The sequence below is a fragment of the Terrapene carolina genome, unplaced genomic scaffold (assembly GCF_002925995.2).
Source record: "Terrapene carolina triunguis isolate 2854851 unplaced genomic scaffold, T_m_triunguis-2.0 Scaffold136, whole genome shotgun sequence".
In the NCBI taxonomy this organism is placed as follows: Eukaryota; Metazoa; Chordata; order Testudines; family Emydidae; genus Terrapene; species Terrapene triunguis.
In genome coordinates this window covers 2729026-2747899 of record NW_020664487.1, presented here as the reverse complement: position 1 = coordinate 2747899, position 18874 = coordinate 2729026, and the positions used below count along the sequence as shown (strand labels likewise).

At 43.0% G+C, this 18874-nt stretch overlaps 1 protein-coding gene across 1 annotated transcript in view; it reads left to right on the top strand.

Annotated features, from left to right (window-relative positions):
* Nucleotides 1-278: 278 nt before the first annotated feature.
* FRAS1 (Fraser extracellular matrix complex subunit 1) overlaps nt 279-18874 on the top strand; it is a 185924-nt gene continuing 167328 nt past the window's right edge. The window contains exons 1-8 of the mRNA XM_029911919.1: nt 279-438; nt 4105-4238; nt 7911-7994; nt 8833-8934; nt 9050-9241; nt 14781-14870; nt 15505-15543; nt 17404-17551. Of these exons, the coding sequence (XP_029767779.1) occupies nt 285-438; nt 4105-4238; nt 7911-7994; nt 8833-8934; nt 9050-9241; nt 14781-14870; nt 15505-15543; nt 17404-17551 (943 nt within the window). The 5' untranslated portion in view covers nt 279-284. The remainder of the gene's footprint in view (nt 439-4104; nt 4239-7910; nt 7995-8832; nt 8935-9049; nt 9242-14780; nt 14871-15504; nt 15544-17403; nt 17552-18874) is intronic.

The following is an 18874-nucleotide window of genomic DNA, read 5'->3' as shown; positions in this document are numbered from 1 at the left end:
GGCCGAGGTTATGCTATCTGTACGCCACCAGGGGGACCCTCTCTATTGGACTGATCCCAATGTGACTGCTATGCCCGTGTTAGGACTACTTTGTCCCCATGTTGCCAGGAACAGTGGGTACATTGCAGCCTGGGCCATGAGTTACAGAGCCTGGGGATGTTTGCAGAAGAGGGAAGTTAGGCACTGGTGCGGGGTAACTCACTGGAGCAAGGATTATTTCCAGGCTTGTTGGCTATTAAATTAGCTTACACATTTCCCGTGTTGTTTTTCCATTGCAGCATGGCATGGAATGGGCAAGCTCTGCATGCACGGCGTGCTCCTGTGCCAATGGGAAGGTTAGCTGCACCCCCAAGTCCTGCCCACCCCTTTCTTGTGGCAGAGGGGAGCTGGAGTACATCTCTCAAGGAGAGTGCTGTCCCAAATGCGTGGGCACTGGTGGTGAGTATTTCGAAAGGGGCGCCCCACGCAGTGAATTTGGCCTCAGTTAAGTGGCCCCAAGGAGTGGGGTCGACGGTGCTGCTCTGCACGTTGGCTTAGTGATTAGGTGAGACCATCTCTTCAGTCCTCAAATCAATGAAGAGTATTTTTCCCCTTTGCTTTGAATCCGTTTTCTTCAAGCTCTCCTGTGCAGTACCCTGCCCAAACACATATCGGGGTATGGAACTTCTCCGGATTCTCTTTTCACGCTGCTCATTTTGTCTCTTGTAGATAAAGGCTGACATTTCCAAAGCTGCCTAAGGGATTTGGAGGTGCAGATCCCATTCAAATTAAATGGGAATTGGGCATCCAACTCACATAGGAGTCTTTGAAATCTCAGCCTTAACCTAAAGGCAAAATCTCTTAAAGGCTGGTGAAATTATTGATTTTTTTCCCCCTCCGATAAATCAGGCCTTTTGCGTTTTGAGGAACACATAGTCTTATTTAAACCACACGCACAAAAATAATTCAAAAAACTTCATTTAAATCCACAGATGCTTCAGATTTTATACTTGCTTTTGAAGCTGTGTACTTATCCATCCTTTAGGGCCTATAGACTAAATTCAGCCCTCCTTAAGAGGGGGGAAACCTCTTAGAGTCTACTTGAATTGACTAGATTTGCAGCTGCTTACACCAGGGCTGAAACTAGCACGAGTCATATTGTTTGCAGTATCTTAGCCACGTGATATCAGTTGTGACATGCAGGCTGAACATACTCAAGTGTTGGACTAGTAAAAAATGTAGAAACGGTGCGAGTGAAACGTCAGTGGCCCTAGGCTGTCCGGCACATCTTCATAGCAGTGTCCACACTATTCAAACTTGTCTTGTCAAACAAACCTGACTTCAGTTTTTCATGAGATTACAAGTTGAGTTGATTAAGGATGTTATGCAGTTACCTTTGAGTTTTGTAAGGCACTTGATTTAGTGCTGCATGCAAGGCTGTCCCTAGGGGTGTGTGGAAGTGATGGATTCGTCTCTTCTGGAACCGACCGTGCTGGCCAATTGCAGCGGCCAGCGGGACCCCCCCCAAAGCTGGGAGGCCCAGGGTGGAAGTGACGGTTTCACCTCTTCCAGGACTAACCGTGCTGGCCAATCTCACTGGCCCGCGTGCCCCCCCCAAAGCATGGGGCCCGGAGCGGTTGCCCCAATTTGCCCTACGCAAGGGATGGCTCTGGCTGCATATCTCTTTTAAAAAAAAAATTAGTTCTATACAATAGCAATAAAGAACACATTGGATAGATTGAGAATTGGCTAAGTGACAGATCTCAAAACCTGATTATTAATGGGAATCCTCATCAAATCGGGGTGTTTCTAGCGAGGTTTTTCCAGGATTGAACATTTTTATCAGTGATCTGGATGTAAATTTAGAATCACTGCTGATCAAATTTGCAGATCCTAAAAGATTGGTGGAGTGATAAGTAATGGTGAGGACAGGGCATTCGTATGGGGTGATCTGGATCGCTTGGTAAACTGGGTCCTTTCAGACAAAATGAGTTTTAATACATCTAAATGCTAGGTTATACATCTAGAAACAAAGAATGCAGGCCCTGAGTATCAAATGGATTATATTCTAGAAAGCAGTGACTCTGAAATTTAGGGGTCAGAGTGGACAAACAGCTCAATATGAGCTCTCAGCGTGATACTATGGTTAAAGGGCTAATGTGATCCTCAACCATATGAATGAGAGTAGTGAGTAGGAACAGAGCAGTGATTTAACCTCGGTGTATGGCATTGGTGAAACCTCTACTGGAACACTGCATCCAGTTCTGGTGTCAACATTTTTAAAAGGATGTTGAAAAATTGGGGAGGATGCAGCAAAAAGCCACAAATATGATTCGAGGGTTGGAGAAAATGCCTTACAGCAAGAGATTTAAAGCTCTCAATCTGTTTAGCTTATCATCAAGAAGATTGAGAAGTGACTTGAATACAGGTTGTAAGTACCTTCACGGGGAGAAGGTAACGGGTATTCAAGGGCTCTGTAGTTTAGCGAATAAAGACATAACAAGAAGCAATGGCTGAAATATAAAGCCAGACAAATTCAAATTAGCAATAAGATGCACATTTTTAACAATGATTAATCAGTGGAACAAACTACCAGGGGAAGTGCTGGATTCTCCATCTCTTGATGTCTTAGAGTCAAGACTGTTTACCTTTCTGGAAGATAGGCTTTAGTCAGGCACAAGTTATTGAGCTTGATGTGGGGGTAACATGGTGAATTTAATGGCCTTGGATATGCAAGATTACATCATCTACTGGTTCCTTTCTGGCCTTAAACTCTATGATCTATCCTGAACTTACTTCACAGCGAACATAGGTACCGCCTGTTGTTTGTAACGTCATATACAGATGTCAGAACCCAGAAGTAGATCTCAAAGCATGTCAGGACAATTTCAGGAGGAAGCATCATGGTTGATGCATTTCTTCAGTACTGAGATATCTCATTGGTTTAAATCTCAGATGTAACTTTGGACTCTTACTATAATCCTTGGCCTTTCTGCTGAGGCTGTCAACATCAATTAGGTCATTTGTCCATGGGTAATTAGATTGAGACCAGCAGTTTACTGGGGCAAGGATCATGCTTTCTTTCGTGTTTGTAAAGCATCTCATACATCATGGATGCCACCAGAAACAAATAGATAATAAATAATAATAATTTCACACAGGACAGTGAATAATGAATGGGTTTTTTTAATATTGCAATTATTCTGGGTCAGCTTCATGGAGATGGCTCTTATAAAGTTCTTCCTTGCAGATGCTAATCAGTAGATGAGTCCTACATCTGCAGTCTTTTTTATATGATTGTGAATGTCCATAAAGTCATCGCACATGTGAAATTGTGCTGGTAGAACATGAGAAACCAGAAAAAATGTGTACAGGTGAACGCCGTGCAGCCAAATGGAGTTAGTAAGGAAAGTCATGGTCTGATGCTACCTCTGGGCCTTCCAGGGGGCAGAAGTTCCTAGAGTATAGGGGATGGATCTGAGATTAAAGGAGTTGGATGAGGAGAGGGAATTAAAGAAAACAGGAAAATGGAAACACAGAATGACTCACAGACTCATAAATGTTAAGGCCAAAAAAGACCATCATGATTATCTAGCCTGACCTCCTGCAGGCCACAGAATCTCACCCACCCACTCCTGTAATAAACCCCTAATCTCTGGCTGAGTTACTGAAGTCCTCAAATCATGCTTTAAAGATGTCAAGTTACAGAGAATCCACCATTTGCACTAGTTTCAACCTGCAAGTGACCCATGCCCCATGTGTAGAAGAAGGTGAACACCTCTCTGCCAATCTGACTTTGGGGGAAATTTCTTCCTGACCCTAAATATGATGATCAGTTAGACCCTGAGCATGTGGGCAAGTCTCACCAGCCAGACACCTGGGAAAGAATTCTCTGTAGTAACTCAGAGCCCTCCCCATCTACTGCCCCATCACCGGCCGTTGGAGATATTTGCTGCTAGCAGTTGCAGATCAGCTACATGCCATTGTAGGCAGTCTCATCATACCGTCCCCTCCATAAACTTATCAAGCTCCATCTTGAAGCCAGTTAGGTTTTTTGCCCCCACTGCTCCCCTTGAAAGGCTATTCCAGAACTTCACTCCTCTGATGGTCTTAATTGTCTCTTAGAGTCCTGCTCCTTTGACGGCCAAATGTTTCGGGATGGCGAGGAGTGGCACCTCAGCCAGTGCTCCAAATGTGTCTGCAGGAATGGGGAAACTCAGTGCTTCACAGCTGAATGTCAGCCAGTGTTGTGCAGCGAGGTAAGAACTGTCCTATCAATGGTTTGTGCAATTTATTAGCTTTTCCTTTCCATGGGAAATTTGCATTTCTCAAAAGAACATATTTGCTGGCAGGCTAAAGGAAAAATGATTCAGAAAAGAGGCTTTTGAAAATCATGTAGAAGTGTACGCTCCACAAAAAAATAAAAGCCCCCCAAACCTCCAGCCATGTCCATTACAGGCTATTACAGACTAATATATTATAACCTCCAACCATATTACAGACTAATATATTGTAAACACCAGCTGTGCCTTTCGTTTTGTAATTCAGATAATTCTGTGGAGCTGGTCAGGAAATATTTTTTGATTCTGTGAACAATTTCGTAAAACGCAAAGGAGTTTTATTTAAATGTTTCTTCAAACTTTTTTTGAGCTTTTGTTGAAACCTACCAATTTTTGTTGTTGTTGTTGACAAGAACCTTCCCAAAATTTAGTTGAAAATGGACATTTCCCACCATAATTTCCTTTTTGATGAAAAAGCAATTTTTTTGTACAAAAATGTTTCAAACTAAAAGGTTCAGCCAGCTTTACAATATTACTCCCGAAAGGTGACTGTGTTGTCTACTGATTACAGCAAATCCTGGGAGCCAGCAATGCTAGGGTCATAACTTGCTCAAGTTCACCCAGCGAGTCAGTAATTTAGCCCAAATTAAAGAATCAGAGCACTTCTGGCTCCCAGTTCTTTGCTTAAGATGACAGTCATTATTCTCTAGTACCTACACAATGATTTTCACATTCAAAGTACTGTACGTACATTAAAAAAATTCCAGTATGCTGGGTAATCCAGATAATCAAAAGCATACTTAGTACTTTATATATTGTAAAATAATTTGATACATTTTATCTTTGGTAGATGTCAGGCAAAAAGTGCCAAAAAAGAGCAAGGGATCTGGTTGGACTTTTCACTTCCTGGGCTTCCCAACAGTGCTCATGTGCAACCACACTCATCTGCAAAATAAGAAACCAGCTTCCAGGGAGTTTGCATTGTTCTGCTTTACTGTAGTTCTCGAGATGCTGTCGTTTTCCTGATTTTTTGTTTCCCCGTCAAGCGCATTCCAGTCGCAAATCCAGAATTGTGTCTCCCTTGGTGTGTGGTGAGGCAGGTTCCCACCTTAGAACTGGGGAAATAAAGCACCTATCATAAAGCTTTTTCTTTTAGTGCTCGCCAGCCTATGTGCTGTGGGACCAGGTGTTCATGTAATGAACACTGGCTCCTGTTTGAAAAAAGCCCAGCTGTTTCTCTGAATACTAATCACTTCATGCTTCATACTGAGATGTGTAATTAATATTACGAGATTAAGTGGTGTTGGTTAGAGCAAATTAAAGCAAAATCTCTAAATGTTTAGAATTTTTCCTCTTAAATGTACTTAAGTTATCCCTTGATTGATTGCACTAATATTTAATCAGTTAGTCATTAAAACTTAATTAATAGAAACTGGAACCAGAACATTGTTGCCATGACGTATCTGAGACTAATCAGCTAGAAGCATCCAATTTAATGTACCAAAAATCCCCTTTAGCTAATTCTGATAATGTTCCATAGATTTCCTAACAAGGTGCCCTAATGGAAAGCGCATTACCAGTAATGGCAAGAATCCCATACTGCTCACGAGAACTATCATTTTTCAGTGCTCTGTGCTTGTGTATTTATATCAATATTGCCCTGTCCGGGCTTCCCACAGCACACAACACACGGGTAGTTTCTCTCCTGCTACATCAGGCAGAATGGCAAGCAAGAGAAAGCTGTCCTTCAGATAGTCATGCTCTGTGCCTTCTCTCTAGTCTTTCTCCTGCCTCACTGCAGAGAAGGAACTTAGGAAGCTTCTACCATTTTTGTCAGTGTTTTCTTCAGAGGGCTAGATCCCGCCAATCTCACTCAACTGGAGTAGTACTTTACTCCTTTATTCGAATGGCACTATCTGTGGGAAAAGGTACGGTCAGTGTGTGTAATCAAAGGATTCGTTTAGCTCTCCATGCTCTGTACAGTGAGTACCATCAAAGAGCCAGGAGAGAAGAGGAAAAAGGCACTGTCTGTGGTGGCACAGGATACTTTTGCCCTGCAAGTGAAAGTTCCCTAGGCCTGAGCAGCCAGCAGGCAGCTTCTGGTGGAACATGAAAAGGGTGGCTGGCAGTTTCAGCTCACTTCGCTTGCTTGTCTCCAGGGAGTGTAGTGGGAACAAGAGGTTGTCCCCAAAACCCAAGTCAGATAAAGGGTCATTTGTTAGAATTTCCCTGGCAAAATCCCTGAATCACCACCATGAACTTTCCCAGGAGGTTTCTGGCTCTCCAGCCCATCCTTTGGAGGTTGGACATTAGGAAAAACTTCCTAACCGTCAGGGTGGTTAAGCACTGGAATAAACTGCCTAGGGAGATTGTAGGGTTTCCATCACTGGTGATTTTTAAGAGCAGGTTAGACAAACAACTGTCAGGGAAGGTCTAGGTAATTAGTCCTGCCACAAGTGCAGGGGACTGGACTAGATGACCTCTCGAGGTCCTGTGATTCTATGAAAGTCATCTTGGTCTCCCGTTGGAAGCTTGTGACTTACATGCTATCTCATGAAGCAGGAGCTGACATCATAATCCTTAGCATTTCTGTAGCACTTTTCATGTTCAGAACACCTTACGCATATTAACTAATTAATCTTCACAAGATCCCTATGCGGCAGGAGGTGGATACTGGTGTAAATATCATTGTCCCCATTTCACTGGCAGGATACTGAGGGTTTATCAACATGCAGAATTGTGCAGGTTTTAACTAAATGTGATTTTTAGGGTATGTCTGCACTTAAAACGCTGCAGCTACACTGCTGTAGCACTTCTGTCTAGATGCTACCTATGCTGATGGGAGGGGTTCTCCCCGCAGCATAGGAAAGCCATTGCCCCTAGAGGCAGTGGCTAGGCTGACAAAAGAATTCTTCCACCGATCTAGCGCTGTCTACGCTGGGGGTTAGGGCAGCTTAACTACGCTGCTCGGGTGTGGATTTTTCATACCCCTGACTGACATAGTTAAGCCAACTTAATTTTCTAGTGCAGACCAGGCCTTCGTCTGGTTCAGTTAAGCCATTGCAAAAGGCTGTGTGAACACTCTTATTGGTTAAAACCAGCAGGCTTATTTCATTTTCGTTTAAGTCAATTAGTAAGTTTAAACTAAACCAAAATAAGTCACTCTTAGACTGAAGGAGGTCTCTACACAGAGGATTGTACCGCACCAATTTAACTAAACTGGTGCCAGTTTGTGTGTAGACAACCTCTGAGGCTGAGAGGTTAAGTGACTCATCCAAGGCCACAAAGTGAATCAGTGGCAGAACCAGGTCTAGACTCTAGATCTCTCCTAATTTCTAGTCTTGTGCCTAATCCTGTAGACCATACTGCTTCTCTTTAATCATGGTTCCAACAGTGTCTATCTCAAGAGTCCCAAAGAATGAGCTGTAGTATCTTTGTGCTTGGCCTTCTACTTTTGCAGCAGAATGCAAAGCTGACCCCAAAATTCTTACCGTAATTCATGGCTATGGTGGCTGGTGGTTATCACATAGATATAAATGTCTTTTGCAGGAGTTACAGGTATAGGCTACTGGGCTGCATATTTAATTTTCAAACTGTTATTCTGCTCATCTCTCTCTTTTTAAATAAAGTTTTCTGTTTTTTAATCTTTAGGATGAAGCTATGGCTGTGTCTCCTGGAAAATGTTGCCCAGAGTGCATTCCAAAACCCTGTTCCATATCTGGAAAAGTGTATGAGGTAACCTTTGATGAACCAAACCAAAAACCAACCTGACATGAATTCTGGCACATCTCTATTTTTCCCCTCCCTAACACCTGACTTTCTGCCAGCATTAATAACTTGGTACAATGGCTGTTTTTTTTTTATTTCCTGGGAAGCTAAAAGACTTGAAAGGGATTAGAAATATAAAGGAATTTGCTGGCAAGCTGCCGCCAGGTTCACGGGATAAATTAGATAAGGTACTTACTGTTCACACATCATTTTTTTTAAGTGGGAAAACAAATAATTGATGGAAGTCATTATATCCATAGCTTTCAATGTACTCCCCTGGAATATATTTAGTATTATTCAGTCATGTATACAAAGGGAAATGTAGTACACCTCTACCCCGATATAACGCGACCCAATATAACATGAATTCGGATATAACGCGGTAAAGCAGCGCTTGGCGGGGGCGGGGCTGCGCACTCCGGCGGATCAAAGCAAGTTCGATATAACGCGGTTTCACCTATAACGCGGTAAGATTTTTTGGCTCCCGAGAACAGCGTTATATCGAGGTAGAGGTGTATTAGCACTAACTACGCTCTTGCAAAGGTGACTGACCCTCTGGCCAACTTTCTGATGAGGAGTGTACACTGCAATATCGATCTGGGCCTCTCTTCTTCCCTTTATCTATTCTGATCATGGAGCAATATGCAGTTTCTTTTTAAAAAAAAATCTCTGTACTTGGATACATGTATGTATAAGGAACCCATTACACGCAAAGGGAAATACATACTCGAGGAGAGAATGTGGTGATGGTTACTGCTTTATTTTTTTATTTATATATGTATCTATCTATCTTCTTTCTGGACAGCATGGTGAGCAGTGGAAGAAAAATTCCTGCACTACCTGTGTATGTGACAGAGGGGCAGCAAAGTGTCTTAAAGAGGCCTGCGCCCCACGTACCTGTGAGAAGGTAATGCAGCAGTGCACGGCCTCACGATCAGGCTGCGGATCTCACTCGCCCCTTTCATAAAGGGCTGAAGGAGGGCTTGAAAGGTTAGCACTTACTGAGTATTGATGTTTGCTAGGATCAGAACAAAGTGCAGCGTCCTGGGAAATGTTGCGAGCAGTGCGTGTCTTCCAAAGGAAGCTGCTTATACGAAGGCACCATCAGGTATCACAATGAGATGTGGAATGGCACTGGCTGTGAATTTTGTACGTGTGATGGAGGACAAGTCACTTGTCAGAAAGGAGCGTGTGCCAAAGTGGAGTGCGCCTTGGTAAGAAAAGGTTTCTTCTTTAAGAATATAATGGTCAGTTCCTGATTTTCTTTCTTTACTTGCCTCCAAAGCACTTAACATGGAAGTGATGGTCAATTTGTATGTGCAAGGCAGGCAGGAGGTTTAGCTGTCTTGCGTTGTGCAAGCAGCATGCCTGGGTGAATCGGTGGCTACCTTACTTTTTGATTGTCTCCGGCACTGTCACTATCTACCTGGTAAGAAATGGCTTCAGTAGAGCTTGTGCTGAATTCGGTGCAGAAACCATAGACCAGAGGCAGCCAGTTCTGTTAAGAACTGTGAAGAATTTTGCCCTTGATCTTTGCTAGGCCTAGAAAGCAAGATCTTAGCTAAGGTATTAGCCACTAGACTTAGTGACCCCCTACCGATTTTCAGACAGCGAGCAGTCAGGGTTTATGAGAAGGAGATTTGTGATGGACTATACAAATATTTACCTTACTTAGAGCTCAAATGATAGTTCATATTATAATTGCCCTGTAAATGGGTGCAGAAATGGCATTAGGTAGGGTTGATTGGCCCTATCTATTTGCTGTATATGAAAAAAGGTTTTTGGATCAACTTTCCTCCACTAGATAAAACTTCTTTCTTTCACTTTTAGTGTCAGTGCTAACCAGTGGGCTAATATCTGCTTCATTCCAACTTGGCTTACAGAGCCAGGGTAATGAAGGGAAGGAATTGTGGCCTTCATGCATATCTCTAGCTCACAGTACTTGGCAAGAACACTCCTAGGATGGTAAAATTTATTTAACACCCCTGGATCAAGGCTGTGCCCACAGTCTAGCCCAAAATCTGGGTATGTGCATGGATATAAGGTGAATTGGAGTAACATCCATTAAATTAGACTATCAAAAAGTTCAGTTCTGACACAGTGCAAACACATTTTCATTCCATCAAGAGCAGAGATCGTGTATCTAGGAATAAAGTTATGTGCTAACTCATGTAACATTATCTCTTTAAATATTAAAAATACTTTGTATTTCCCTCTCTTGATCCATTCTTATTGACATTACAAAGATGAATATTGGACCCAAACTTTTATTGTCAAAGGGAATGCTGCCTTGTTACCTTAAAATGCTTAAATAAAACTACCTAAACTACTTCTGAATGTAGTTGGATGGAAAGTCAAGCTTCTCATATAAACAAGACAAGATCAAGGGAATAAGTCTTCTGGATTTGTATCTCTTTTACTTAGCTTTCCACACGCACACAGCTGTAAAATGAAACGCTTACACTAACGATTACATACCGTCATGGCTCAACATAGAAAATGATTTAGCAGCTCCATTTGGTGCAGTGCAGACATTCCCATATCTTGAACTCTTACTAGTACCCACGAGAGAAAATCTTGTATTCAGTACAACCTGGGATGTATTACAGTACAACTGAAGACGCTCACCAATACAGATTCATCGTACTTAGTATTCCGCCCCAGATTGGACCATCCAACGTTTATGATCACTCTACAGACAAATGTGGATTCGTAAACAAATATATAAAGTAGCAGATCTAATTTCTACTGACAAATTAGATCCTTTCCCTTTCTTATGGAGAAAAAATTGCCTGTGTTAGAGACAGACCCTGGGTGGTGCTGAGTGCCATTAACACTCATTGAATTCAATGGGCATTAAGAGCACGCTAATCTTGGCAGAATTGGGTTCCATGGAAAACCTCTTCAAACCCAGGTGTCCCAAATCAGGCATCAAAATAAGTAATATTGAAATCAGTGGTGTATGGGCATTGGAAAAGACAGGAAAAGTGTTTTTTGCATATTGGACAACAATTTTGGTCCTAATGGATAGAAAATAAAAAAAATAAAAAAAGTTTGTGTGAGGACTTGCATCCTATATGACTTCCCAAAAAGGTGAAGCAGCTGTCTTGGATCATTTGTGATAGAATTCCAGCTCAGTAGTACAAGCCATGCATTAATTTACTCCAAGGATAATATGAAATGTCTCATACAAGAATCTTAAAGAGGGTAGGGTGTCATTTTTTCTTCTTCTTCTCCAAGTCTTGCAGCTTTGCTGGCAAAATCTGAGATTTTTTTCCCCCTGCCTCAGTAAATCAGAGCTTAATTGAAGTGAGGAGTCTGTGGGGTTTAGCCCTTCATTAAGGGAAAATTAATTTTCTGGTCACATATTCTTGTCTAAATTGTAATGAGGTCACAAATTTAAACATGAATCCTGGGTAGTTCGACCTAGCATATCAGCATCTGATGGGACTAGAGCTAGGGCTTAATTTTAAAACCCTTTCAATCAAAACCTGCCCAGCAATTGCAGAGTGAATATGTCTTTGGTGACTCTGAGTGGCCCTCAGGTGAGCTGTGAGTTGCAGTCTTCAAGGGGGCTGCTGGAAATTGTCTGGTAGGTGTGAATAGGGTGGTTGCTGAAGTGGATTTGCTCAACCAAAACCACTTTAGCCATCAGAAGCATCTCATAACCCATCAAGCTAGTTCCCACCGTCCCTTCCATGAAGTGCTGTAGAGACCGCTTTCAGGGACGTTTCAGAAGAGTACAGGTCATGAGTGGCTGAAGATGAGACTGAGCCAGACCTGAGAATGAAGTTCCTGTTTCTGCATCATCCCACTTTGGAGACTCTCTAAACAGTCCCGTCACAATGGGCCAGATCTTGCAAGGTGTTGCGTGACTAACATGCTATCAGCAGGTCTTTGGATTGGTCCTAATGTTATGAAGCTAAGGAGGAAATTTAGATCATTTGTATTGCACAGCTTTTTTCCTTTCCTTGCAAGTTGTTGTAGTTACTTTTGATAAATCTTAAAGATAAATCTTAAATCTTAAAGATCTAAAGTATTGTGTGTGTGTGTGTGTGTGCGTGTATAAACATTTTATTTTCCTCAGTCTGACACTCCCCTCCCCCTTACTCCCTTTCCACAGTCTTAATGTTGAATGTAATGAGTAACGCCTCTTAAACAAGAGTGCAAGTGACATAGTTATCTCGCATAGTGCCTCCCACTTCTGAGTCTTGGCAGGCCAGGCTGCCTTTTTCGGCAAGGAGAATCATGTCCCATACACATTTCCCCCACCTCATCCTTTGTACAAGTGTCTGTGTGTGTTGGAGGTGGGAAAGTTCACAGTACATACTAGTGACCTGGGTTCTTACCATACACCACGGAGTTTTGCGAGAACGGTTTAAATATCTAGACACTTGTAGGAATGCCCAGTGATGGATTAAAGTGAAATGTCTCCCCGATTGACTGACAACATAGTGCCTCAACTCACTACAGTCGGTGGCCCTTTCAAAGCATCGGGCCCAGATTGGCCATTCTGGCATAATCTGCCATTGGTAACGCTACTGCACTTGTGTATATGTAGCCAAACTGGCAAGCTGTGTTTTCCTAAGTGGAACACTGTAAAATATACCGTAGTGATTCTATGAACAAATATACTGGGATGCATCCTAAGCTGCTGTAAATAATGGAGCTACATCAGTTGACACCAGCTGAAGATCTGGCTCGTCGGAACAGTTGACTTTTATGAGCCAGCCAAGGGAAGTAGCCGCATGCTTCTGTTGAAGTTAATGGGAGTCGTGGGCAAAATCCCCTGGTTGGCTTTGAAAATCTCAGCCACTGTCTAACTTTATACTTGCCTCTTGCCCCTTAACTGTGTTTTAATATTGTGAAGATACACCTCTACCCCAATATAACGCGACCCGATATAACACAGATTCGGCTATAATGCGGTAAAGCAGTGCTCCGAGGGGGCGGGGCTGCACACTCCGGTGGATTAAAGCAAGTTCGATATAACGCGGTTTCACCTATAACATGGTAAGATTTTTTGGCTCCCGAGGACAGCGTTATATCGGGGTAGAGGTGTACTAGTGATTGAGCAATGGCTATCCAGCAATCCTGGCAGATATATGGAAACTTTTGAATCCAACCACAGTTCATTTGATTGTGGGAATTCACCAGTTTTCTCTTCACTCTACTCCAGACTTAGGGAGCTGAGATGTAACCTCCCCCTGCAGGGTAGGTGGCCAGGAGTGTTTCACTATCACTTCACTCAAGAGCAGCAATCCCTGAGCACAGTGAACCCAAGGATGTAGCCAGCTTTTCCATTCGTGGGGAATTTTTGTTAGCTGGGGTTTTCCTGTGTGTGTGTGTGTGTGTGTGTGTGTGTGTGTGTATATATATATATATATATATATGAACAGTTCAATAACAGAATTTGAAAAGAGGATTCTGCACATATAGAACAACTCCCCCATGACTGGAAGTTCATCAAGGGCCTGATACAAACCCCATTTAAGTCATTGGAAAGAATTCCACTCATTCCAGCGGAGACTGAATCACACCCTGTAGCTAGAATTCTGGTGCATAGAAACAGTATGAGAAAATGTTCTACTTCAAAAACAGGGTTTTACTATATCCAAAAGCACTATCTATCTACTAATATTCCCCACTCCACCACAGTATCTGAGCACTTCATCCCTATTAATGAATAATCTGCACAGCTCCCCTAGGAGGTAGGTAAATACTATCCCATTTTTTACAGCTGCGGAACTGAGATACAGAGAGATTAAAAGGTGCGATTTACAAAAGCAGTCAGCATTTACCATTGACTTCAAGGGCAGCAGTTAGACCAATGCTGTGTGCGTTTGAAAATCTCATCCTTGGGCTGGTCCACGAACTAACTTGCCCTGAAATAGCTAAATTGGTTGTTAGTTCACCTTTTATTATTTTGGTGCAAGTCTGTGTGGATACTTAGTTTGGAATTAAAATAGCCTATTTTGATTTAATTTTTATATGTACACCCATTTTTAGGCCCCTTTATATCATCTTAGCAGTGTCAAGAGGTCTTAATGTAAATGAGAATCAGGCCGAGAGAATCAAAGGCAGAGACGGGAATTAAACCTAGTTCTCCTAAATCTAATCCAGGTTCTTCCTGTCCCGTAAGTGTTTCACTTCCATTCAGACAACAGACCTTTGAGCAGATGGAAGGCCCCATTTCCATTTCTTATGGCAAAATTATGATCTCAGTTACACTGGTGTAATCACAATATCTTTGTTACAGTTGTAACCAAGAATAGAATTTAGATAATATAATGTATGTTTTAAAATTTACCATGAACATTTTTAAAATTTTTAGTCTTTTCTTTAAGGGAAAAATGGAACATAGAAAATGAAGCGAGAGAGCTGTATTTTAAGGAGGTGAAAGTTTTCAAGTAAAATCCAAGGAATTCAGAGTGAAAAATGACGTTCCAGTTTCTATGTATTTTTAGTGGTTTGGTTGGGGGCTTCTTTTACAGCGGCAAGAGTTAAGGATGATACAGTAGCCTTATCAGTGAATTTCCTGAACTTTTCTGGGGTTCGTTCTGCAACCACAATGTTATTTAAACACACTTTTCGAAACGTACATACAGATATGAAGTAGGATGTAGGGAAGATAAGATGCAACTGGATATTGAAGATTGCATTCCAGTGTGATAACCATTCTGCCTCTGCATTCTGCAGTATTGCTTGGAAATGCTAATTTCATGTGTATTGCTGCAACCTCTCTCTCTGCAGGATGAAGAATTAATTCATTTGGAGGGGAAGTGCTGTCCTGAATGTATTTCAAGGGGTAGTTACTGTGTGTACGAGGAACGTAGCAAAGATGTGAGTATCCTGGTAATTTGGAACACATAACACAGTGTGTTATGCTTGTGAGGGTTTGGAGAAGTGAAAGTCTATCTCCTCAAAGTCTGGAAAGAACATTATTTGCTGAGTCTTACAAAAGAATAATCCGTTAATATTACTTACCCAGAGGGTTTTTGCATTTTATAAAATCTGCTTGTTTATAATTTTCTGCACCACATAAGTCTCCTAAGGCTCTTTTTATTACATAGAGGAAAGCAGAGCAAATTGAATCAATCATTCCTGTTTAATGTTTTATATATATACCCTTAAGTTTTCAGTGCATCTCCTGGGGTTTAAGATGTTTGACTTTCATTACAGTCAATGGGAGCTACGCAACCAAAGCTCAATGCAGCTTTCGGAAAATGTTCCCCATTGATTAGTGTTTTCACTGCAACAGGAGTCTGTTATTCAGGGATATTTGCAATCAGCATTTCTTCTGAAATCGACTATGCAATTTTGATGAAGTACAATAGGAGACCTTACATTAGTGTGACAGATGAGTAATGACGCTAACCACTACTTACGTAGCTCGTAACAGAATACTTTTCAGAGCTGCAGGAAGTAGAAGATTCAGGTGTTTTCTAAACAGGACCATCTCTCATTCTGTCTATAGATCTCGCTCCCTGATGTGAGTGGAGTAAAACACATCAAGGTGAGTATATTGCATATTTCAACTCATGCATTATCCTTTTTAATAGAGAAATCTTCATGATATAAGGCCATCTAAGGACCAGACTGAGCCTCCCCCGTGCGTTTACCACCTCTCTTATGGGGTCAAGCACAATTACTGTCACCGAGTGTAGGGACTACTCCCTGTTAACAGCCCCAGGGACACAAAGGATATGTCTCCACAACCCATGGCAGAGAGCCTCCCAGCCCGGGTTGACAGACTTGGGCTAGTGAGGCTTGCACTAGCACTCTGAAAATAGCTGTGTAGACAGTGCTTTGAAGTCGCAGTTCGGGCTCTGAAGCCCACCCCCATCCCGAGACTTTAGATAGGCACAGCTATTGTTAGAGAACTACCCCACTAGCCCAACTCTGTTGACCCAGGCTGGGAGGCTTGCTTCGGCGAGCTGTGTAGACATACCCAAGTGGGACAGGGAGTAGTTGGGATAATGGGGTAGTCCCCAGCCCTTGCTGTCCCCCTGCTCTTGCCAACAAAACTAGCTTGGTGCAGAAAGGGCAGTGTGCTGCACCATCCTAAAGACTGGCTTTTGTCAAGGAAAATCGTGCCCCTTCAGTCTGCTAGAATTCCCTGTGTGTGTCAACAGAACAGTTGTTAAAGGAAAAAGAGGTGACACAAACTGATTTAGACTTTCAAAAAGCACGTGATAAAGTCCCACTCAAGAGGCTTGTCAGAAACTCAGTAAAGAAGGTGAGACGCAAAGTGCAGTCATAGACTAGAGACGGGCTAAAGGATAGAAAACAAGCAACTGCAATAAATGGTCAGTTTTCACCACGGCAGAAGGTTAACAGTGGAGGACCCGAGGGTCTCTGCTTGGCACGGTGTGGTTTAATATATTTATTAATGAACTGGGGAAAGGGATAGAATAACGAGGTGGCAAAATTTGCAGATGACACAAAATTCTTTATGTTGGTCAAGACTTAGAGAAGATGGAGGGAATGGAGGTCGGTGAATGCACAGCATAACAGCAAACGGAATTCAGTGTTAATAAATTAACTCTCTAACCACTTGGGAAAGACCAGGGCATCATTCTGAGAGGGGAGAAAGACATAAGAGGGGACTTGATAGAGGTGTATGAATGGTCTAGAGGATGTGAATCAGCTGCTCCTGTTTACTCTCTCATACCTTAATATGAGAACAAGGAAACATCCAATAAAACTGAAAGGCAATACATTAAAACCTGATAAAAGAAAGTACTTCTTCACAATGCCAAGTTAACCTGTGGAGGTCATTGCTGCAGTGTATACTTGAGGGCAAGAACTTAACAGGATTATAAAAAGGCTTAGATGTTTATAGGAATAATGAAAACCTCTACGGTTACATCAGACCTGATAAAAATTATATGGGACACAAACCTTTAGTTTTCATGTCATAAGCCCAGAGGTAACTGATGGTGATTCAGAAAAAATAACTTCCCCTTTGGGCAGCTTATTTGTCCATTATAGAGATTCTTGTACTTTCCTTTGAAGTATCTGTCACTGTCTAGTCTAGAAGACAGGAATGGACAGGGCTACTAGACAAGATGGAGCACTGTATGGCAATTGATGTGTTCCTGTGTTGTTGTTAGAATATGGCCGATAATGGTTATCACTCTGTTAGATTCTCTGGTTTATTTGGGGATTGCTATAGGTCACCAAGCATCTAGTTCATGCCGAGGCTCTCCTTTGATTAGTATCATGGCTCATTCTGCAAAATTCTAGCTGGCCGCTAGACCTGTAACTGTTCATCACACGTCGCAGGATCTGGATTCAGCCCCGCTGCTGAACTCGGCATCACTGCAGTGAGAACGGAGCCCTCATGTCAAGCGTTCAATATTGTCTTACGCAGAATGGAGAGAAATGGAAAGAAGACCCGTGCAAGGAATGTGAATGCCGGGACGCCGAGGTGGTCTGCTATCGACGCTCTTGTCCGTCCTGCCCGTTGGGCCTCCTGGCAGCAAAGGCGGAGGGAGACTGCTGCCCGCAGTGCCAGTCAGGTATTTGTGCGAAGCAGCTTCTGCTGACTTCTGTAGTTCTGTACGGGGTGGATTCTGACCTCTGTCCTATTACCGGGGTATAAACCTTTGTAACCTTGCCCCTCATAACTGAGGCCAGGAAATGAAATCCTTTTACGAATGCTCCCCAGTGAGGCACTGGTTTTTCAGGGGCCTAAAGAGGGGGTGAGATGCTTCTCAGGGGTTCCCAGGGTGGTGAGGCATCTCAATACCACCTGCCCTTAGCACGAGGAAGTCTGTGCTTGCCATGAGTCAGCGCCCCAGCTCCACTGCAACAGCCAATCCAAGCACTCTCCTCTAGGCCTTGCTGTCACTGTCCAGGTTAGCGACACATTGGCACATACCAACCTCTGAGCGTCAGCCTGCAGTGTCCAGCTGCTGGTCCCGTGGACACTCGCAGGATACACAGATTTGTTGCTTCAAAAAATCAGTGCACCCCAGCTTACTAGTTCCACCTCACATCAACCCTCCACTAACCCACAGCACGTAGCGAGGTTAGTCGTGAAACCAAATATCACTTTATTTAACAAACACCGAGAATTGAGTAATAGCAAGGAGAAATACTAGAAACATGGTTACATATAAAATAAAATCATAATACGCATTTCAGAGCCTGGATGTAACGAACAAGGTACTCTCATGTCTAGTATTGCTCTTCCGAAATCCTTGCAGCGCGTTACAGCCAGGCTGACTGACCCTTCTTTCATGAACCATGCATACTGTCGGTTTGCCTCCTCGGTGAAGGATTCCACGTCTCTCTTTGCGCTCCAAGATACACCAGACCAATCCTTTGTTTTTATTCAGAAACAGGGCACCCCCTGCTGTTTGTTTCTTCCTGTGGATTTCCTCTCTTGACGATTTCGCAATCTCACAATGCGCCCCTGGCTCAGTGTGAAAATAGGTAGATAATACACCAACGGCCAGACAGGGAGACAGGTGTCAGTCACCTCCTGCTCGCAAGGAACATCTCCGAGGTATGTCACCTCCCGGTGACCTGCCTTATCTCCAAGACCTTCAGAACACAATGTTCAGTAGGGATACATAATTCCTTAATATTATCTGTACAGACATTTCTCAGTGATTAGGATGACCAGTGGGCAGCTGGCTCTCGGTAGAGACCTCAGATGCAGGGCCGGCTCCAGGCACCAGCTTAACAAGCAGGTGCTTGAGGCGGCCAATGGAGAGGGGCGGCACGTGCGGCAATTCGGCGGCGGCAGGTCCCTCACTCCCTCTCGGAGCGAAGGACCTGCTGCCGAATTGCCGCCACCGATGGCGGGGTTTTTTTTTTTTTTTTCCCCTTCCCCC